The sequence below is a fragment of the Cydia splendana genome, chromosome Z, assembly GCF_910591565.1.
Source record: "Cydia splendana chromosome Z, ilCydSple1.2, whole genome shotgun sequence".
NCBI lineage: Eukaryota > Metazoa > Arthropoda > Insecta > Lepidoptera > Tortricidae > Cydia > Cydia splendana.
In genome coordinates this window covers 30,012,541-30,036,609 of record NC_085987.1, presented here as the reverse complement: position 1 = coordinate 30,036,609, position 24,069 = coordinate 30,012,541, and the positions used below count along the sequence as shown (strand labels likewise).

General features: G+C 37.7%; 1 protein-coding gene and 1 long non-coding RNA gene across 2 annotated transcripts in view; one reads left to right on the top strand and one right to left on the bottom strand.

Moving 5' to 3' along the window:
- LOC134804735 (uncharacterized) overlaps positions 1 to 24,069 on the top strand; it is a 102,327-nt gene that overhangs the window by 15,785 nt on the left and 62,473 nt on the right. Inside the window, exons 2-7 of the mRNA XM_063777936.1 lie at positions 86 to 1,204; positions 1,468 to 1,678; positions 5,355 to 5,468; positions 6,925 to 7,037; positions 7,722 to 7,862; positions 9,109 to 9,240. Coding sequence (XP_063634006.1) covers positions 314 to 1,204; positions 1,468 to 1,678; positions 5,355 to 5,468; positions 6,925 to 7,037; positions 7,722 to 7,862; positions 9,109 to 9,240 — 1,602 coding nt within the window. The 5' untranslated portion in view covers positions 86 to 313. The remainder of the gene's footprint in view (positions 1 to 85; positions 1,205 to 1,467; positions 1,679 to 5,354; positions 5,469 to 6,924; positions 7,038 to 7,721; positions 7,863 to 9,108; positions 9,241 to 24,069) is intronic.
- LOC134804940 (uncharacterized) overlaps positions 13,985 to 24,069 on the bottom strand; it is a 213,803-nt gene continuing 203,718 nt past the window's right edge. Inside the window, exon 3 of the long non-coding RNA XR_010146200.1 lies at positions 13,985 to 14,577. This is a non-coding gene — a long non-coding RNA (uncharacterized LOC134804940). The remainder of the gene's footprint in view (positions 14,578 to 24,069) is intronic.

Sequence of the window (24,069 nt, the reverse complement as noted above, 5' to 3'; positions counted from 1 at the left end):
AGGACTATTCGGGATTTTCTACCTATATTAAAATTCCGATTGTACAAGAAAGGCGAATGAAGTTAATGATGATTTCTCGTTTCAGGACTGTAAAATGTGCATTGAAATCAGTTTGCACACCCGCATCACAACCATGGTGTGTGTACGGTGACGAGTGCAGCCAACTCAATTCCGACATTACTTAACAAAAGATGTTACTTTAATAAACATTAACATGTGACTTTTACTGTGATGTGACGGTTTACACACCTCAAAGTAATCAGTGCCTTAGACTTTTTATACTTGATATTGAATTTTATACGCATGCTGTCCAATGGATTCCGAAACTGCAACAACCAGTAACGTAAAAGTAAACAAACGGGAGCGCAAAAATGAAAAGAAAAAGAAAGTTGATAAATGCAAAGAGGAGAAGTCTGATGAAGTGTGTCGAGAGATGAGCGCGCCGGCGCCGGCGTACGAGGACAGCTCAGCCAGTTCCACCGACAGCGACGAGCTCGTCAACGCTATCAACTACAACACCATCACATCGCTGGCCGCGCTCAAGGACATCATCCAGGGCGATAACAACGACACGCCCGAAACTGATAGCTTCTTCCAGCATTACTTTATGAACCATTGTAATAATCTTTCCAGTTTAAATCCGAATTCTAGCTCCACCTTCCCTTTTACGGAACGCCGCCGTCTATCCCAGTGTCGAGAGGAAGATGAAGATGACGAGAAGAAAGACCATGAACTAGCGCTTTCTTCATTATCCTCCGATAGCGCTTCACATAGTAGTATAGCAAATACATCAAAAAATCACAAATCTAGAGATTTAGTTGACAACACGCATCACAACGATAAAGTAAATTCGATGGACATTTTGTCTGAAAGTCGTGACACCTCCGGTGAAGCAGTTGGTCCACCAAAACGGACAGTAATGGGTGCTCGTCACAAATTTTTAGTAACGACTGCGGAACCTCCGCCGCCTTCTGCCGTCGTAGAAAAAGCGCTCCGATCACAAGTCCACAATGCGCATACCGTACATTTTGGCACCAAGGGTGCGGAAGAGATAAGGCCTAGTGTGCGTTCTATTTTCGCTGGCCAGAATCTCCATCATGATAAGAAATATTTCGATAGCAGTCTCATAGAAATTAGATCTACGGTGGATGAATCACCAACGAGTTCTGAAGATATATGGGTTAAGAGAAGTGAAGAAAAAGAAGTAAGTATACCATCGGAAATAAAATTTCATTACAGTTATAGCATAGTAGAATGTACTGTTTGTAATTACTGTTTAAGCAATACATCCCAGTCCAGCACACCTTTTATGAAAATGTTTATTGCCAGGAAAAACTAACTGAGAGCGAGAATTAAAAGTGGTCTATTCTAGTTATTTGTGTACTAGTATATCGAGTTATTTGTGTACTTGTATTAGTCTGTTTTTTGCTTGTTTTTATATTTTTACATTTTGGTGTTGTCTTACAGAAGGAGGAGTCGAGAAGTAACACGGGAGAATCAGTAAAAGATGGCAATATCGTTTCACCTGCCTCTATCAGACGGAAATCACAAATGCGAGATCGCTCCGGTACGTGGGGCTCCCAGGGGACCCGATTTGAGAAAGAACCCGCGAAGAAAACACAATATCGCAAAGACAAGGAAGTCCGGCGCAGTAGTGACGACAGGCGGCAAAAACGAGGTGAGTTATTTAACTAAACTGATTGATGCTCTAGCTCTCCCATAGTAACTCTTCACACAAAAATAAAATGCTTACGAATAACCTTGCCTGAATCAGAATCTTATATTAAATAGTGATGTAAGACAACAATTATGGTTTTCTGTAAGAACTGTTTACATATATGTAATACTATATTATTTAAATTAACTGATCCGGACGTCTTACAGTTCACAAAATAAAATGCGGCATTTTTCTATAGTCGTAGTAGAACACAGTTCAGTTTCTAAAATAGAACAAAAACAATTTTATCTTATAGATTTGACCGAGCAATTCCTGGCTATGTGAAATAGAAATGACCTCGTCTCTCCTCAGAACAAATTCACTGGCTTATTGAGATTTCACAACCTGTATAGGACTGTTAAAGGGCTTAGGCTTATTTACTTAGTCAGTCGTCTGCTTAATCTATGATATATCCCAAGTGCAACTATGTATTGGCTAACTTTAGAACATTAAAAATAGGTAAGGTTACGTGTAGATAAGAAATGCTAATGGAACAACATCTTATCAATGGATAAACATCTTATCTATACCGGCCTATAGAATTGTTTACCAATCTCTATAAGGGTCCCACTGGCCTAAATGTGTTACATATATTATTTATTGTGTTGAGGTACCCGTTGTGGATTGCCGATGTTTGGCAGAGAAACGCGATTCTATTATACACATTTAAGCCACTCCGGTACCGCCCGCATGTTTTGGCGCAGTTCCAACACAGCGTTGTTTTAACGGGATTTTAACAAACAATATTTTCAACAATAATCAATATGTTTAAGAGTTCTGTTCTTTCTTCGAGTACTTAATGCTGATAAAACTCGAATGTTGTCTAGCGAACGGTTTCAGCGTCCACCTAGTAATAAATCGTGTTATCATTACGTCACGTATGGCTAGGAAATTATATTTATAGAAATGACTACATCATCAGCCAGCTTGTCAATATGAGTCGTTGGTTACCTAAGATGACAATTTGAATGTCCAACAATCGAACTTGCTCATACCTGGTACGACTAAACCTATTAGAAATTCAGTGACATTTCTATTTTTATGCTTTTAGAAAACTGAAACCGTGATAATTATGTTTTACAGTAGCATCGACGGACGTCATGACTCATTTGGTACCTACACATACATATCCGTTGGGCAAGACAGAGAGCCCATCCGAACTTACATTTTGATGTCCCGGGTTCGAATCCTGGTGTTTATAATATTAATCAATAATCAAATATTTGTTCCTGAGTTATGCGTGCTCTTATAGTATTTATATTGAACTATAATATATATGTTACATATGTATATGTATATATCGTCGTCTAGTACTCACAACACAAGTCTTATTGACATTACAGTTGGACTAGGTCGATCTGTGTAATTTGTCCTAAAATATTTTTCAAACTCGAAGGGTAGAATGACACCTGTCATTTCAACCTTTCACCTGTCTAAATTATGTCATTTTGTTATGATTCTCGAGAGCATTTCGCTCGTAGTTGTTCGTATACGAGCGAGACGCACGGGCGAATGATAACAAAATGACATCAAAATTTAAGTTCGAGTCGGCCTCAGAGTTACTTGGATTAGGTACTTTTTTCAAGACCCGTGGGATATGTGCTCAACTGTCCAAAATGGCCAAGTTGGAGAATCGCCATCAGATATATCGGAGCGGTCAAGGTGCTCACAAGTTCGAGTGCGTATTTAGATATTTTTAGAGCACTCGGCTGCTCCGATATATCTGATAGCGACTGTATCATTGTCGACTTAGTAACTCACCTCTCGTAAAGCTTATTGTATTGACAAGGTCTATCAATGGTTAGTTGAAAGTCTTGCTGCTACATAATATTCCTACTATGTACGAGTAATCGATAACATGTTAATTAATTGTCATACCTACGCACACTTAGGTACTCCGTTAGTTACTCTTTACATCACGAGTTGATGTTGACTTTGTTTACTAGAACTAAATTACGTATGTAGGTAGATTCATTAAGATCACTTGTGGTGGGGTTTTGGCATTTATGAGCAGGGCTCGGTTTCTTGATGCTGGTGGTGGTGACATATACTAGTAAACTCAAACATGCATGAAACTAAGTAATCTTATAGTTATAGTAAATATAACAAAAATTGATCATAATATAAATTAGTCATGTATTTTATAAACTCGTTTTAGATCTACTTACTCTTGTTAGGACTTTTAGATAGTGGGTTTAGGTAAAATTGCAATATACTAAGCAGAAACAACCAGACCCGAATGTACTACTCTTCCCAGATAAACGACATTACCCTCTTCCCCTTAGGTGTTTGGTGATTCATTTCACCGTGTTTGCTTTTGGCTTACATATCTTTCTTCAAAGGAAGCAAGAGAGATGCAGAGCAATGTTTGCGCACGGACGTAATTCACATAATAGGCACCATAATAGACAGAAGTAGTTACTTGCACACGTGACTGCAATGGAACGAACACTATATCGGCGCTTGCGTTCTTTTGTACTGTGACTGTTGTGTTTAGCACAAACTGAGCCGTTGTAACGGTACCTGATGCATAGCGCGTACCGTTTCTACGCATCAATTGCACACCTGCTGCTCGTTTTAATCTCAATTGTCAATTTTCATTGACCGAGTGAGCGCGAAGCACGAGTAAGGCGTCTGCGTTTCGTACAGGTAGCAGTATAAAAAAAATGAAATAAAAGTTCACAAAAACATTTTACCCTTTAAAGGGCAGATAGCCGGCTAATTGCTTTAGCTGAAATTTAATTAATTAACAAATAGTGTTCATCCTAACTACTCAACTAGATCTTAAAGGGTTAAAATGTATATTTCGGATTAAAATACATATTCTTTAAGGTGATGTAACGCATCTCGTGCAACTATGGCAAGTATGTCGCGCCGGCGCTCAGCTGCGTCCCACTATGTAGATTCTGACACAGATTCCACGTTGAAAATGTAGCTTTCCTTGTAATTAATGCCGCTTATTGTTTTCATTGAGTAACATAGTGTGACCGTAGTTTTGCTATTAGTTACGGTCGACGGGTTTATCCTTGTCTTTGCGTTTAGGGAAAAGGCATGCAGGAATATAATACTTTAGTTAGTCCATTACTGAAGTCAACAAGGAAAGAAAACTTGTGAATGATTTTTCAATATTGCTACCTATGTAAACAGAACAACAATAATAATTGTTTACATTTTATAATAATTTACGTTAACAAGCTTTTATTGTCGACTGTACTTTATGCTTCCAAAGTATACGCCTCGTCAAAACGGTGGCTACCGAAGATTCTTGGACGATGAATTCTGCGATCTTAAGTACTCGTATTTTCAGGTTCAAACAGATCAGCTCGATAGTACTAAATTATTATATTGTCACCTGAATTCATGCATAGTTTTACTATATCGATACAACTATATATAGTAGTTTTAAATCATTGCTAGATTGATAATATTGTTACTTACATTACAGGCGAAGTAAATAAAAGTGTGTTAAAAATTACCTCGATGTGTAAAAGTCACACAAGGGTGTGCTCCCGGTACTATTTTTTTTAATGCAAATGTATTTCTGAAACCGTGAATGCCCGGGACTCGTCACACAAATACAGTCCCGGGAGCATTCTCTTGTCACACTGGTACTTGACAGTTGTTTCCCCATTTTCAGAGCAACGGCTGGATGCGGCGATCACGCGCAGCACGCAGTCCGTCGGGGAGCGCAAGCGGCGCGGCTCCCAGGACGACGGGCAGCCTCACCCCATGTACCAGCAGACCATACACGGTAATAAACATCATCTGTCTATTTAGCGTTGTGCCGGCTATTTGGTTCGCCTCTCTGAGACAATAACCAACTTTCGACTTCCAACCGAAAGGGGATCTGGGCCTTATTGGGATTTGTTCACCATGTTTTCCTTTCACCGAGAAGCGACTAGTTTAAATTAGGTATAGTACCTACATAAGTTCCGAAAACCGCCGAATATACAAATGAATGAGACTTATTAAGCGCCACTTGCACCATCCCACTAAACCGGAGTTAACCGGTTAAACCGTTAACCCAGTGTCAATTTGTACTTGTAATCATGGTAACTCCAGGTTTAACGGATTAACCTCGGGTTAGTGAATGTAAAGACGGGCGTCTTCTTGCGTCCGCTGTATGACTTGCCGTCATATGCCGTCCTAGGAAACCAAAGTTTAAGTGGTGTGGTGCAAAACGTGTAGGTGTGTTGTTGACACCTAAATTAGATGGCGCTGTACTGCGCCATACTCGTACGTTTTGCTACACTTAAACTTAAGCACTTTAGCTACTGCATAAGTAATGTACAAGGCCGCATATTCTAGTTCACCTGTCAAAAATACATCTACAATATATCTTACCGCTTTGTTCGCCTTATTATTCCTTACCTTTATATTGCATTGCAACTAAGCCAGAGAGTGTTGCTTGCTTAGTGTTGCGATGTTCTTTGTTTGTTCGACATTTAAAGGGCTCCATCTTTAGAACCAGTACAACTAGTACAAGGATATTTACATATAAAGGATACTTGTTTTGATTGATGTTATTTGAATTGTTGCATCAAAAGCGCCAATATACATATGTACATATACCTATTATTATCATTTTATACATAGCCACTCCCCTTCTCATCTTAGTGCATTTTCGGTTGTTTCTTAAAACCCAGATTTCCTTTCGGCAACCATACCAAGAAATGCCGCTGTATCTAGTTTTTATGATTTGATTGCCCTCCCTCCTCAACCCAGAGGGGAAACTATGCCACATCGAAATTAGGCCGATTTCTGCACCATGTCTTGCTTCACCGAAAAGCTGCTGGTTAATGTTAAATGACATTTCGCATATTAATGCCAAGAATGTCACTCGTACGAGCCGGGACTCGTACCTACGACCAAAGGTTTCGAAGTCGCACGTCTTAGGGCTAGACCAACGTAATTATATGAACACTATACTCACCAAATTTGAATTAAATAGAACCGGACCACAGGTGGGTAATTTTATGAGTTAAACATTTATTTTGTAGAACTTGCGGGTAATTCCCACAGTCCTATCAGACTGGTGCAGACAATACTTACAAATAAAAATAACAGTGATATAAATTCGAAATGAAGTCAATAATTTAACTTCTACATTTTGGCTATTAACATTTTAGGCTCCTTTGCATTATTTTGGAGTTGAACGATATCGTATGTTTAAATAGTAGGAGACTTCAATTGTTTTTTTGTCAAAGGTACAACCGGGGTGAGCCGCAGGCCGGCGCTGTTCGACATGTTCAAGACGAAGCCGCGCGGCGACACCAAGAAGCAGCCTTCCATCATAAAGCAGGTGAAGGCTGCTGTGCAGGTGAGATTATATCAATTATTGGCGTTTAATATACGGTCAACCGGGGTAATGGGGTCTTTTAAACGTTTCTTCTAAATGGAACATTTTAGAACTATTGCAACCCTCCCTGTTCGAAGTGTGGTCACTGAACTTTTAGTGTAGACGGCTATAATAGTTATAATATGTAGCGTTTGGAAGATATCTTCAAAAGACGCATTTATCCCAAGAGTCGCATTTAACCCGGTTGACCTTACCTTTATTTTGCAAATGGGCTTCGTTTCGTCTAGTATCTATTTGATTGTGTTGCCCTTGTGTTAAGAAGGTAACTGTATAAAAAATATGACTGTTAAGTAACGTTACCGTTAGGATCAATTAAATACAACTTTCCATAAATTTAGCATTTTGTTGGCGTCGAAGGACAGTTCTTAATATGATATATTTCCACAAGGACAAGTTATTGTTTAATGAGCAATGATATATGTATACCTATTATAATTGAAGGGATGTTTACAAAAACAACATAACTGCTTAGAGCAGTTGACACTTTTTTTTAGAACATTGTTAATCGTTTCAGGTGTCAACCAGTGTAGTCAGTTATGTTGTTTTTATAAACATCCCTTCAATTTGTCTGTACAAAACATAAAACATTATCATTATCCGACAACTCGAGTATACCCAAACTTAAAATCAACATAACATTCTCAGATCATGACGAAGACTACCCCGAGCAAAGACGCGAGTAAACCCGAGGAGGCAAAGACGGAGGCAGGCCCGTCGGCGCCCGGCACGCCCGCGGTCAAAGCGCGCGACGGCTCCGCGCACCCGCACCCCGGCAGCGACACTAGGGTAACTAACTCTTCTGTACTACACTACCACCACTGGCACCACTGTTGTATGTCTAGACTGCCCCACTAGTAAACCAGACTAACTCTTCTGCAATACCCTATTACCACGGTTGTACGTGTAGACTGGCCCGAGTACAGACGCGAGTAAATGAGGAGGCAAAAACGGAGGCAGGCCCCTCGGCTCGCGCGCAATCCTTACCCCTATTGTGACACTAGGGTAACTACTAGAGATGCAACGGATAGTTGTTTGGCCGGATACCGGATACCGGATTTTCGGCCTGACCATCGGCCGAATATCCGGTATCTGGCCGCCGAATATTCGGCCGGCGGAACTATATCTACATTTCGGTTATTCAGGTGCGCATTCTGCAGGTTTGACCTGTTTCCTAGTGAACGTTCGCGCGGACACATTTTTTAGGTTCGAAATGAGTGCGCGTGCAAGTCAGTGGAATGTTTAAATTGTGTTAAAATAATAAACAAGTAAGATTATGACCGTGTCTGATTCTTAAATCCAATTTGTTTACTCCAAAATCAAGCAATGTTACTATCCGGTATCCGGCCGGATAGTAGGTCACTATCCGGTATCCGGCCGGATAGGAAAATAATGGCCGGATAGGCCGGATACCGGGTAGTAACCGGATATCCGGTGCATCTCTAGTAACTACTCTTCTGTAGTAGGCTGTAGCCATAGTAATTAAATTTATCCTGGCTACAGCCTTACAGGCCCTGCAGTACAGGGTTTCATAGCTGAACAAATAAAATGTGCCATCTTGTATAACCTATGAAAGGAATATACACACTGACTACTGATTACGGTACTACGTTACCAACTCTGTTGTACGCACAGACTGTCCCGAGTACAGACGCTAGTAAATTCGAGGAGGCAAATAATACGGAACTAGGCCCGTCGGTGCCGGCCGTCGGGTGACACACAACATTTTTTGGACCTTCTATCAAGGAACCCCGATAGTATCCTATCTTTATCCTTAGATTATTGGATCCTAATCCTGTTTGTGACTTACTCGTATATTCACAGAAATCTGCCCCGATGTGGTTTTAGTCTTATTAAAATTAAAGATTTCGAACATAAGAAATCAGACAATATTAGAACCTGCACCGACTTTGACAGAACAACGGATTTTCTTAGCAAATGCCATGCAAATGCAACTCTACATATTCAATATATCTCCCGAAAGTTTTCTTATTCAAATAACCTAAATCTGTTAGTAAAGGTTTTTTTCTGACAGTACTACCACACCGTGACTGCGTCAGCCACGAGGCGGCCGAGCGCGATGACCAAGATGATGGACATCTTCCGCGGCCGAGCGTCCGTGCCCGGACAGGCGGTGCCGCTAGATGGCGCTGAAAAGAAAAAAGCGGTAAGTCATATTGTGTAACCTCTGTCTAAGGGATTATAGTGCGACATAAATGAGGAGGAAAACTGACATTTTATCCCGCCAGGCGAGACGGCACCTTCATTATCGTCGGCTGTCACTGTCGAATCACATACATTTTTTAAAATAAATTGTAAACATTCTCCTTTTTCTCTACAATACTCCAATATTGTGCGACATATTGTGGAAATATAGGATCTTCCTTTTTTCCCAAGGACCCGATATGCATAAATCGGTGAGAAAAAGCGTTAGGTATCAAAAACTAAGGCAAATGACGAAAGACCGATTTTATAGGCTGCATTTTAGGGAGGTAAATATTTTGGAAAGAGTAAATACACAGGTAAGCTAAGTTTTAATGAATAGTACCTCCATCATTTAGGGCATGGCTTGGTCACATATGCTGTACTCCAGAATACTCCAGATGCATCACGACTTTGTGTAGGTAGCTATCTGATAGTGTCGTAGGGCGGCGTATATGAAACGCCTCGCCTTCTTGTACATCCAGGTATACACCAAAGCTTTGTTTTCGATCGAACACTTGTAATATAAAAGGAAACACTGCACTTGAGCCTTCGAAAATTTGAATAAACGGTAAAATACACAAGATAACCTCAAATATATTAAGTGATTATCTTTGTATCAAATCAGCCTTTTTTCCACCAACTGAAGCAATTCTCTTTCGAAGCTCGGTTTGCAGTTCCCGTAGAGTCATAAATGAATACATTTTTCTTGATAAATCGCAAGTATTAGTAAAAAATTCGCTACCATACACTTGTCACAAATCGTAAACAATGTCGGGTTGCTGGGACGACATCTGTCCTAACCTTTCAGTGTGCCTCCTCATTGTAGAAATTAAATAAAATGGACATAAAAAAATCCATACTAAATTTTTACCATGTGACAGTGTGAAAAATGTGACAGTTACGTAGGAAGTGGCGCCCTCAATAATTTTCTACAATTTCTTGTCGGACTATGCGGCTGTCCAATGTGCATTGCGTCTCACTCTCCCATTAAGCAAAATGTGAGATGCAAATACACATTGGACAAATAAATTGGACAGGTGGAATTCCAACCTAACGCAGCTAAGAAGTCAATTTGACAGTTATGAATTGACCCTTATACATATATATGACACTAAGGCTATCAGTTAAACGGTAGGTCTTAGTTTCGTAAATATAAGGGCCAATTAATAACTGATAAAATTGACTTCTTAACTTACAGCGACTATAACCGCCCAGTGGCCTAAACTATTGACTTTGTGAGTTGTAAACCTTGCAAACAAGCTGAAGCTGAAACGGAGACGCTTCGCTTTTACCCCTTTAAAAAAGGCCTGGCACAGAGAGCAATTTTGATGGCCTTTCATCTGGTATGGCAGATTTAGGTTTACAGATGGCTGGAGTGCCCTTTGAACGTCACGCCGTTATATACAACGCACTATTGTAAACCTTACGAAAGTTGATATGACACTGTAACCGAGGGCGTCAGTTGACGTCGTTGACGTCGCCAAGTCGGATTCGATCACCGAGTATTCGGTACCATCACATTGTTTATAACACAAGGATGTTGCAAATTTTTACTTACTTTCATCTGACCCGTTTAATAGGCGCCAGAATTAACAATAGATGTTAAATTTGAAGCACGAATAACTCTTCTACAATCAGGAACAACTTAAAGTGCCGACAAAAGATGGGCTGAAAATTGGACCTTTGAACAATCAACGGTACTCCTCGAAATTTACAGGATTTTATATTAGGTAGTATGAATTTGTTGTTATACTGTTAGAAAGTATTATGCGAACTCAATTAGCTGTTTTAGTTTATTTATAAATAATTGTCCAACAATTAACCGGAATAATTTTGCATGTTCAACAATTATTTCTGATGATTATTTAAAAAAACAAAAACACTTAAAGTCGTGACATTCTAATTATAAATTAATTATCCTGTGTAATCGTTAATTGACAATTAGTACTTTATTGCAATGAGATAACTTCTACCCATGGTCCACTAAGTGTGTTGCGGTTATTATTAGTACCCAAACAAACAGTCACATATTGCAGACAAGTCTGATAAATATTCCGCTTGTGTATTGACAATGAATTACTACATTGCAGCATATTGTGTTGCCATAATCCATTAACAAGCAGTCATTTCAAACGGGCGGACACATCTATCTGGCCATGATGTTTACTTATTATGTCATCATTATCGCTAACCTACGGATTCTATAAACTTTATAACCTACTCGTAAATCGGTATTAGTGCCATCGCCCACACTGTTAACTGTACATCCGTGGACCTTATGCCTTTTGTAATAAGGTCCACCGATATACAGTTAGCCACTCAACCGTCCGGCCCGCGAGACTGGTTTCCTGTCAACCGTCCGGGTTTTTTTAGCGACGCACGCCCCGCGCAGCGCATTCACAACTTTCTACAAAAATTATAACTACACTGCCATCTAAATTTTTTTAGAGCTAACTATTTAGTTAGGCTACGTTGTCGCATCAAGAGAATTAGTAAATAATGCCGAAATATTCCGTTAGATGGCTCTGAAATCAATTCATTCTTCCACCCCTTTGGATAGTAAGGTTCCCGCGGACGGTTAAGAGCATATAAGTGGTTAGGAGTGTTGCTGTTGTACGCCTCCGTTTTCTCTAACAAAATTTAAACTACTGCTTGCCACTTTTCGTGCGTTTTTCCGGTTGGGACTGTATCGAAACCTGACTCGTTAGAATTCACGACACCTAACACACTAAGCAGTTTGGGCTGCTAAATAATAGTACATTGTGCAACAAGGGGGTTAAGTGAGATATTGGAAACGAGGGTGATAATTCCCGACAGACGCAGGCTGGAGGGAATTAAAGACCCGAGTTTGCAATATTCTTACACCCGGAGTTACGCACAATGTTTTTCATCACACTTGCGAAGAAAAAACTAAATTTTAAGCGAAATAATTTCAAACATTCGTCCGCCATATTGTCATTCTTTGACAGGTTGACATTGACTTTATATATCTATGGTTAGACATCAAGGGCAGTGAAGGCACAGACCCATCCGGCATTAAGCCACGATTGAAAATTGTCCAAAATATATTAAACGGCTATAATTACTCAAATTAAATATTTTAAACATAAACAAAAATATTAAATTATAATCGTCAGTATTTTAAAACTAAAACTCATTTATACCTACTTGGTCCGTATGTGACATAATAAAAAAGCTATAACTCCCTAGGGATTTTTTTGTCTCAATCCATAACTCCCGCGGGAACATATAGGCATTTCACCTTTAGTACCCCTGCATTAAGGCGCGGTGTGTAGTAAAATGCACTTTTTTGTCACCATATTTACAGACTTTTACAAGGATTTCATGCATTATTTTCTAGTATGTATAATTTCAGTCCTTGAACTACGTTATTGCTTGTCAGAAACACGACGGCTCATTATTTTCTCGATAGAATATTAAGTTGAAAACATGCCTAACACTGTCTTTATTTCCTTATGTTAGAAGTAATAGGACGAAAATGTATATGAAACTTACTTCAGCCGATAGCTTTTAAGTAAATCTTCATTATTGCTTGTCCTTTTATCGATACGTTAATTTTTTCATTCATCATTTGATGAATTCAACATTTTGCCTACTAAATTACACCCTACGCGGCAATACCTTGGGCCTATTCCTCACGCCAGTACGCCCGTGACCACTGTCAGCATCGGACCTGTGCTAGTTTAGCGGACGTTTCATGAACTGGGTAATCACAGTATAAATATGCAAATATGTTATACACACAATGTTTTTCAACATACTTACGAAGAAAAGCAAAATAATTCTTAAATACGGTGACATTTCAGACATTCGTCCGTCATATTGTCATTTTATAACAAGTTGGGCAGCAAAGGCACACACCCATCTAACCAATCCGGAATTCAGTCACGATTGATAAATTGTGTAAACATATTTTAAAATTCTATAAAATTAATCAAATTTAATAATTTAGACTGGTCACATTTTTGTAAAAATCGGTTTCCTCTGGCAAAACATATTACTTTTTGGCAACCGGGTTTTTTAACCTAATTAGACCCCGCTGAATCCGAATTTGCCGGTTGCTTGATCGAATTCTTGACTGGAAGTGAGATATTTGATATTAAAGGTCCCTTTTTTTAGTTTTTCGTAAATAACTCGTAAACGGTGGCCAATATAAAAAAATGTTGTAAACATTAATAATCTACACAAAATTTTCAATAAAAAAGATTTAGTACATTTTTAGCAGGGATCAATATTTAAAAAGATAATAAAGAGAGAAAGTTAATTATAATAAATTCTAAGGTTCCTTGTTTTTATTTTTTCGTTAATAATTTGAAAAGTATGACTCATAGCAAAAACAAATTTTACACATAAATAATAAACATAAAATTTCCTACAAGAAACACGTAGAACACTTTTCGCTAGGATCAATATTTAAAAAGACAAAGCAGCCGGTAAGTTAATTACAATCAATTTTAGTTTTTTGTAAATAACTCGTAAACGGTGTCCCATAGCAAAATAGGTTTTTATGAATAAATAATCTACATAAAATTTTCTGCAAAAAACATCTGAACACTTTTCTCTAGGATCAATATTTAAAGGATCTATATCTGAATCCCTAAAGTCTTTTCTCCTATTTTTGTATTCCCTAATATTGTTTGTCATAATGATCAGTTGTCATAACACTCGTATACCCTAATTTTGGTTTCCCTATTATCGAATGGCCGATATTTTTTTGTCCTAATATGTTTTTCCCTAATGGCACTTTCCATATTGAGTATTTATCCTAATGTTATGTAGCATAATTCTTTTTTTGCCTAATTATTGTTAGGCCTAAAAATTATATATCCTAACCATCATGTTACCTAATTTTACTTAGCCTATCGTTGCTTGACCTAACACTCGTATGCCCTAATTTTGATTTCCCTATTTCGTTTCGTTTTTACAATGGTCGCAGTTCTAACCTAACCTAACCCACTTTTGTGGCAGCAGTTCGTTTTTGTGAGGATCACAGTTCTAGCCTAACCCACTTTCGTGGCAGCAGTTCGTTTTTGCGAGGATCACAGTTCTAACCTAACCTAACCCACTTTTGTGGCAACAGTTCGTTTTTGCAAGGATCGCAGTTCTAACCTAACCTAACCCACTTTTGTGGCAGCAGTTCGTTTTTGCAAGGATCGTATTTCTAACCTAACCTAGTTTTAACAGCAGTTCGTTTTTACAATGGTCGCAGTTCTAACCTAACCTAACCCACTTTTGTGGCAGCAGTTCGTTTTTGCGAGGGTCACAGTTCTAACCTAACCTAACCCACTTTGTGGCAACAGTTCGTTACCATTCATTATGGAAGGTAATTGTTATGATAATTGATCAATAGGAAAAGTAACTGTTATAACAATTGATAATTAGGGCAATAGCCATTAGGTCAAAACAGTTAGAGCATATTATTTTATGCCAAACATTGTTAGGGATTTCGAAGAATATGGTAAAAAACATTAAGGATCTTGATAGTTATGGTACAAATGCTTAGGACAAATGAGTCTTAGGCTAACCATTACATTATGGAAAATAATCGTTATGACAATTGATCGTTAGGGCATGTGCCCATTAGGAAAAACCAGTTAGGGCAAGTGACTTTAGGACAAACGTTGTTAGGGATTCAGAATGACACCCATATTTAAAACGATATTAAAGGAAGAAAGTTCATTACAATCAATTCACATGTCACTTTTTTTAGTTTTTAGGGTCCCGTACCTCAAAAGGAAAAAACGGAACCCTTATAGGATCACTCGTGCGACTGTCTGTCTGTCTGTCCGTCTGTCACAGCCCATTTTCTTCAAAAGTACTGGACCAATTAAGTTGAAATTTGGTACACACATGTAAATTCGTGACCCAAAGACGGACATCTTACGTAAAGAAATGAATTTTAAACATGGAGGCCACTTTTTAGCCAATGGGGGTTAATTAACATTAAGAACCTATTTTGCTATGGGCCACCGTTTACGAGTCATTTACGAAAAACTTAAAATAGGGACCTGGAAATTGATTATAATTAACTTACCCCCTTTAATACCTCATTAAATATTGATCGTAGCGAAAAAGTGTACAAAACCTTTTTTGTGGACAATTTTATGTTCAATATTTATGTATAATTTTTTTTTGCAACGGGGGCACCGTTTACGAGTTATTTACGAAAAAAAGCGACCTGTGAACTGATTGTGATTAACTTTCTTCCTTTAATATCGTTTTCAATATTGATCCTAGAGAAAAGTGTTCAGATGTTTTTTGCAGAAAATTTTATGGAGATTATTTATTCATAAAAACATATTTTGCTATGGGACACCGTTTAAGAGTTATTTACAAAAAACTAAAAAGGGACTTTAAAATTGATTGTAATTAACTTACCGGCTGCTTTGTCTTTTTAAATATTGATCCTAGCGAAAAGTGTGCTACATGTTTCTTGTAGGAAATTTTATGTTTATTATTTGTGTAAAATTTGTTTTTGCTATGAGTCATACTTTTCAAATTATTAACGAAAAAATAAGAACAAGGAACCTTAGAATTTATTATAATTAACTTTCCCTCTTTATTATCTTTTTAAATATTGATCCCTGCTAAAAATGTACTAAATCTTTTTTATTGAAAATGTTGTGTCGATTATTAACGTTTAACAATTTTTTATTTATATTGGCCACCGTTTACGAGTTATTTACGAAAAACTAAAAAAAGGGACCTTTAATATCAACTATCTCACTTCCAGTCAAGAATTCGATCAAGCAACCGGCAATTTCGGATTCAGCGGGGTCTAATTAGGTTAAAAAACCCGGTTGCCAAACAATAATATGTTTTGCCAGTCGAAATCGATTTTTACAAAAACATGATCAGTCAAGTATACACTCATAATATATTATACCTAATTAATAATTATTTAGGTACACTCACCGTCTTACCTACCATTTTTAGGGTTCCCTACCCAAAGGGTAAAACGGAACCCTATTAGTAAGACTCCGCTGTCCGTCCGTTCGTCCGTCCGTCTGTCACCAGGCTGTATCTCACGAACCGTGATAGCTAGACAGTTGAAATTTTCACAGATGATGTATTTCTGTTGCCGCTATAACAACAAATACTAAAAAGTACGGAACCCTCGGTGGGCTCGGTGGGCGAGTCCGACTCCGGTTTTTAATTTCATTAAGTACCTACTCATCAAAATTCGAATTTACTAATAAATCTTATTCAATATTAATTGCCGAACTAAAAATCCCGGAACTGACAATTCAGAATACCGATGTCGTCAGAATAAGGACGTAGACGTGCTGCGCGGGAATGGTGCGGTGCGCCGCGCGGGGCGCCCGCCTGCCCGTTCTACCACGCGTCTGCTTCACCCCCTTGAAAACGTAAAACTCGAGTATAAGAGCGCCTTAAATAAGATCTTTTTCAAGCAAGTGTGATGAAAATAAATATACGAACATTTTTTCTCCGTCAGTAGGTTGAAAAGAAGGATTTTTTACGTTTATTAGGTATAACGTTGATTTTTGTGACGTATTTTTATTCTCAAAATTGTAATTTACTTCGTAGTATGTATAATCGTATAATAGGTATATATATGTAATGTGTAAGTTGTCTTCAAAATCTGAAAACCAATTTTCTTCCTCTACTTACCTGGTCCATGGTCCTGGTGGACGATCCGACGGCCCGAGGATCTGGTTAAGGTCGAAGGGAGCCGTTGTGGAAATCCCTGGGTTAGGCCTATGCCCAGCAGTGAACGTCTTTCGGCTGATATGATGATAATAATGATGATGATGACTTACTTACCTGAGACCGAAGTGCTATAAGAATTTTATTATAAAACGAACTCAATAAGAACGCTATCTTGAGGTGGCTAGTATCCAATGTACAGGCGGTGATAAAAGTTTGTGTCAATAATAGTTTGTACTATTGAACCGTTACGGGGGAGACGGGCATGCATTTGTGCACTGATAATATGCTGAATGAGACCTTCCTGCATTTATTTCTTACGTTAATCAAATCACTTACGCGATATAATCCTGGCGGACCGAGAACTGCGTAGGTTCCGAGGCCGCATCGAGTAATATTAGGAATTACATCAGTCGAATAAACACGACGGCGCAGACGTGTTTAGTACCTAATAGTTTCTCCGTTAACCCTTCGGTACAACCTGGTACAGCTATACTCTGTCAAACAATTTCCGTCAGTAGAAAAGAGCGGCAAATTTAAAATGTAGACACGAAGGATTATCGTCCCATAGAAAATTTGAATTTCGTGCCTTTTTCTACTGACAAACTTAATTGTTTGACCGGCTATATCTTATATATGTGTACCACCAGTTTGGCACTGACATAAACGCTAGCGTATACGTAACTTACTTTCTGTTGGAAGACACAAATACTATTAGGTTCGTATACTGTTATATTGAATTTGCCAAACACTCGATTTTGCCAGGCAAAACTGGTCTTGTAATAAAACATATTTCGATTACCCCATGCTCGAATCATCAGGAATACGTTTAATAAACAGGCCAGCCATTAATGTTCTTAATATGGGAACATAATTCAAATGCGAATTAATAATCAATTGAACAAATGTTTCCATTACGATTCGCTGGATTGGTAGGCACATCGATCAATAATAATAAGCCTGTAGGAAGAGAGATAAACTATTACGTAGCAAGTTTTGCCTAATCATTTCAATGTATAATTGTTCCATGCTCATAAAGGGGCTAGAGTTTTACGATTGACGAAAGAATAGGGTATTTGACTCCTAGTCAAAGCAGTTTCTTTTTGTAACTGTCAAAACGAATTGTCACTATGGAATTTATATGAAATACTAGCAAATGACGCCACGGTCAAGTTACCTACTCTTTATAGTTTCTATACGTATTGATACGATATATAAAATAGAACTTGTGTCTAAAAAGAACTGTTGTCTACGTTTCTCTATTAATGTTCTGGTGCTCTTTATTTCATGCATGGTGTAAAATGAATTATTTTAAATACAGTTATTATAAGACGCACGAATTGAAGCAATATTTTGCTACCGTAAAATCACGGTGCCTTACAATAGTTACAATCTGTGTACTTCAAAACGACTACCTACTATGATATATGTCTCTTTTTGTATACCTACCTATATTCATTCTCTCAAGACACGGTGTAGATATCAATGCAGTGTCACAGGCTGAGTTCGGGAAATAGGCATCATGAATAATGAATATTGTTGGTTGATTTGAGACATTTGAGTTGAGGGTTTTGTTAACGTCACCTCGATCAGAACCCGGCGGTGCATAACCGACGCTTTGACCGTTCATCAAAACGTTACATGCTTAAATACATTCTAGAAACGTGAATGTGTTTATAAATTTATATTAATATCATTAGGGCCCTATTTCTTACATTTTGCTACTGTACGTAATATGTAGTTATGTGGCTGTATTTTGTGTTTGAACTTTTTTTACCATGTAACAATAGTCGGTATACAATACAGGGTGTCTTTAGCCATTGGATAAACCCTGAAATCCCACGTAGGGTTACTTCTCAGGAATGCTCTATGGTTAATTTTTTTTATTAGAACAACAGATAAAAAAAATATTTTTACGGTTTCTATGTTTGGTTTGTCGCTACTACTTATATATACAGATGTGGTGAATAATCAAGTCACGTAGCGTGTTAAGGTTTTGTTTTCGTCAGTCTAATTCACCGAGTGTTAGCGATGGTCCGTTTCAGCTTGGGCAAAAGTGCTTTCGGATGTGCTCCTCCACAGGTTACATTGCTCAACTGATTCTCGTGAAACTTTGTGAGCAGGTTTGGTAGTTAATAGATAAAAAAATCTGTCGTTACGTTTTTTGGAAAATGTTCAAAATGGTTACATAATACATTTTTTGAGCTTATCGCGGTCTATAGCTTACAGAATCGCGCATATATCAGATTTGGTAAGCGCAACGACGGTAACCTCCATCCTCCCTTTTAACAGGCGGGTCAATATACTCAATTCTTCGTGCTTGGCGTCCTTACTTTAACTCATATTTATTCACGCCTAGATGCGTATCTGGTACCTACTAGTAATGGGTCCTACTGATTAAAATGTATTATCTCTATTAGTTACCTAATCGTGACCCCCGCCATTCTAGAAGAAACGTATAGAAACAGAGAGAAAAATGACGTGCATTGTTTGAAATGTTCGGGTCGACTACGTATTGATCGGGAGGCGGCAGTCGCTGCCTCCAGGGGCTCCTAAATGATACTTAGGTACTTGTTTAAATTAGGTATTTGTCTCATCACGTTTTGAATTGATTTTCTTAAAAACCTAATGAGATACATTTATGAAACAGTTCCGTTACTTAGATACTGACAGACAACGCCCAGCCTAACTGGTGACGATGTAATTTGAAGCAATATTTTAATCGGAAATCTGTATATATAAATCTCATCAAAAACATAAATGTGAAATGTGAGCCAAGTTGAATATTAAGAATATTCGTCGTTGTTGACTTCGCCGGAAAAAGCATTGAGATCTATGTACATGGGTGCCAAGTTCTAGTTTGCTTGGGGTGTACATAATTAAAGTTCAGGATTTGACTTGTCTAGTTTTTACGTAAGTACTAAGTACACGCTATATTATTTCTCCTATGTTACTTTTCTAAAATTTAGTTTTTTGGTATAAAAACTAGCTAAGACAAATCCTGAACTTTAATCACACCCCAAGCAAACTAGAACTTGGCACCCCTATAGATCTCAATTCTTTTTCCGGGAAGTCAACAACGACGAATATTCTTAATATTGAACTTGGCTCTCATTTCACATTTATGTTTTTGATGGGATATTATTACTTTTTGGACGGAAATTATTAGTATTCATCATAGTCAATTTCGATACTAAAATTTATTTTTGCTTTAACAAAATTGTTAGGCGCGTAGTATGCAAACACAAACTGTTTTTTGGTCAAATTTACAAATCGTTAAAAGTACACTGTTTCTTAATCTCAGTTTCGTAACCACACAATTAACAAGCTGGATGCCAAATTTCAACTTGCTAGGTCGATTGTAGTTAGCCTTAAGAGTCTAAATGAACCAAACTTCATGTATATGTTTATGTTTAATAGATTCTGAGTTACGCAGGGGTTAAAAGTGGCTCCAAATGATTCGTGTAATATAAGACACGGCCGCTGCGTCGCCAGTTCTTTTGAACTTGGCTTGACACGCTGCCGCGTGTCTAGATCTAGATTCAACCCCAAACCTTTGAAAGTTATTGACAACTTTGAAATCGCGTGCGGTGTCTAGTATAGGTATGTAGTTAAAAGAAAGCTGTTCAATATGTTGGACTAAACACATACTTAAGCAATAACCTCTAGGTAGCACTCCTGGAAGGACACAGAAACGTAGGCAATCCTATATCTAGGGTTTTTTGGTTTCTCGACCTTTTTAATTTCTCGGGGCACGGGAATTCTCGACCAAAATTTCTCGATTTTCTCGAGTATTTCGAGAAATTTTGAAAGTTTCAAAAAACACCATGTTATATATTTTTTTGCTTTATTATAAATCAGACTCATAGGAATCGTGGGTGAGATCCATAATCAAACATGGTAAATTTTTAATTACCTTAAATTGCACTTAATAATCAATAATTCAACAATAAACATAAAAAAATTATAGGTGCAGGCGTGCGTGCCAGCGATGTGATAAGCTATAAGTAGTATATTTCTTTAGGTATTTAACAAAATGTAATCAAACCACAATACCTATGGTATTGTATTAGGCAAGAATATTCAATTCAATAAATTTAACTCGATGTGACAAACTTACAGAACTTTTACTAGATACGAAATAGTCAACGTAACAATGAGCTGCTAAATTGTGATATTTTGTTAATAGGAATATATCGGGATGATTTAATTTACTTATCAATAGTAATTTAGTATATTTGTTATTACATGGGCCTATAATTCGTTTTTTAGCATTAGAAAGAAGATAAGCGATTTTGACGTGTCTTTTTTATTCAAAAACATCTTTGAAAATGTATAAACGCAAATATGTAAGAATCATCTACAAATCATATACGATAATTGACATTAATAAGTAATAGTTACTATTTTTTTAAAGCGTTTTTTAATAAAACGACTCGTCATGACAGTTCAAAAGTTTCAAAACATGAAAATCGGTTAAAGCCAGAACGATAGGATGGGGGATGGATCAAGGCAGTTATTTATTTGGTGGGTTAACTGCCTAATAAATGTTTTAAGCACCTGAAAAAGTAAAAAAAAAAAAATTGTTTAAATACATATATTTAACTACCTAAAGAATAACACTATAGACACATCACGTTTTATACGCGTGTTTTCTTTTTACTTATCACAAGAGATTTATTTCTCGAGTTCTCGAGGCATTGAGTGTTTTTTTCCCGTCTCGACTTAGGACAAATTTCTCGAGATTTCTCGCCTCGAGAATTCTCGAGCAGAAACCCTACCTATATCTAACAAAGTAATTATTAAGGTTACAATTCACTGAAATGCGAATTTTAAATACCACTATGGAGCGTTCAAGTATTACGTAACGCAATTTTTGACCATTTTTGACCCCCCTCCCCCCCATGTAGCGCGCCGTAACGTTTTTCTGTACCTCCCCCCACCCCCTAGTAAAACGTTACGTAACCACCAAGTGACCATTTTTTTACCTAAAGGCCACAATTATGTGGCGTAAAGTACCGGAAAGTCGCTAAAATACCTATGTTATTGTTTTAATCGCGTTAATATTATTAATTAGCATTTGAAATGTCTAACATTTTGAGAAAAATCACGTTTAAAAAATGCGTGATAGAATCTCTCTACGCGAGCGTTCTGAAGGGTTGAAAAACAATGTTACGTAACGCGTAGTTCAAACCCCCCCTCCCGCCCCTGTAACTCATCGTAACGTTTTACAAGACCCCGTTCCCCCCCAAATTCGTTACGTAATACTTGAACGCTCCCTATTACATATATTTGCGACGTCGACTGTTCCGATATACCTATTAATATGATAAAATCACGCCTATGTGATTCAATTTAAATGGGTAAGTATGTCGTTTAGTTGATAAACAAATGAATTGTTACCTATACCTGCCTGACGTCAACAATCGCGTACTACTCGTACCTACATTTGAAGTGCCAACCTTGAAAGCGCATGTAACTTGGTAGCTAACGCCGGTTGAGAATACGTTTGTGCCATATCCATTTTTGGCAAAATCGTTTTTTAATAATTCCTAAAATAACAAAAAATATGCTATAATTGACAGTAATCGGTTTTCGAAAAACACTATTTTTGAAAAATGTTGTGCCATATCCGCATTTTGCTATTATAGGATAATTATACTCTTTTAACAGAAAATTATCACAAAAGTGTGACATATCCAAAACGTTTGTGTCATATCATACATTGTACGTTTAACATTTACTCATCAAAAACGGATATGGCAATACTAAAAATGCTTTTATTTTATGATGACCACTATATTTACAATATTTGAATGGTACTATAAATAGTAAACATATGTGCCTAAATGATAAATAAGTTCAATATTTCCTAAATAAAAAGCTTATCGAAAAAAAAAAATTGTTTGCTTCTTTTCGCTCTCCTGCAAACCAATGTAAGTGGCGTATGGCACAAACGTATTCTCACCCGACTTAATATTATAATCTTATTACTTATTAATCGTATTACTTATATGCTTTAATTCAAGTAATAAAAGTTTGTCACTCATAGATACGTATAGATATTAAAATTAAAAAAATGTTTTTGTTTAGGTGCGTTATCTACTTGTTTGTTTGAGTTATTAACAGCCACTTAATGTTATATTGAATGTGTTGAAGAAACGGGAGGAAGTTGGTCTTTCTAGAGGTTCATGTAGGTAAAGCCGCGGCACCGTCATCGCATCTCCCGCGTTCACTTCCCAGTTCCGTTACGGAACCAGGCGAAGTTTGGAACTGTACGTACATGCATGGTATCATTGCATAACGATAGTCGTCTCGTGACACCGACGTTATCGCTCAGTACTTACAGAGATGTCTGCGCGTTATAACCTCGCGGCTAGTGCGACGATCTGTCGTCGGCATGTAAACATGTGCTAGTGGCAGGTGTGACTGAAAGTGTGCCGCGATGGCTAACTACTTCAGATGGAAGAAAGGAAAGAGAGATGAATTCTATTCGGAGAAACCCCGCAGTAGGTCGCTGGATCCTCGATCTTTGGAGCTGAGCGGCATCAGAATAGTGGCTCAAAACTATGAGCAAAAGGTACACATAAATATACAAATACAAATCCTCTGCAATGAGTGACTTCTCCAATGTATGACAGTTATGCCCTAAAAACTTAACATTGTGGTGTGGTCTGAATCAAAATAAGATCATAAAACTGTTGTTCGCATGGATAATGAATCGTTATCTCCTAAGCGGCAATAATTCCAGTAGTGGAGTGGGTTAGCCCCTTGTGTGCATGAACATGCAATGACTGGGAGTTGATAAAACATGTACCGATGACTTTTTATTATTATTTGTTGTTAGTTAACAATTTTATGTACAGCACTTGTTACTTAGTTCATTGTATACGGTTGACGAAATGGTTCCCTGTGGACTACCTACGCTTACACGTTTAGTTTAAAGTTGCGACGCGGCGCAGTACCGAGGCCATAGCAATAATAACTGGAAGAGTTAATGTCAAAATGATCATGCGTTTACCGTATACCCACTTAGCTATCTAACTGGACATGTTATAGTCGATTCGTGCATTTCAATTTAGCTAAATACCATAGTTTATGT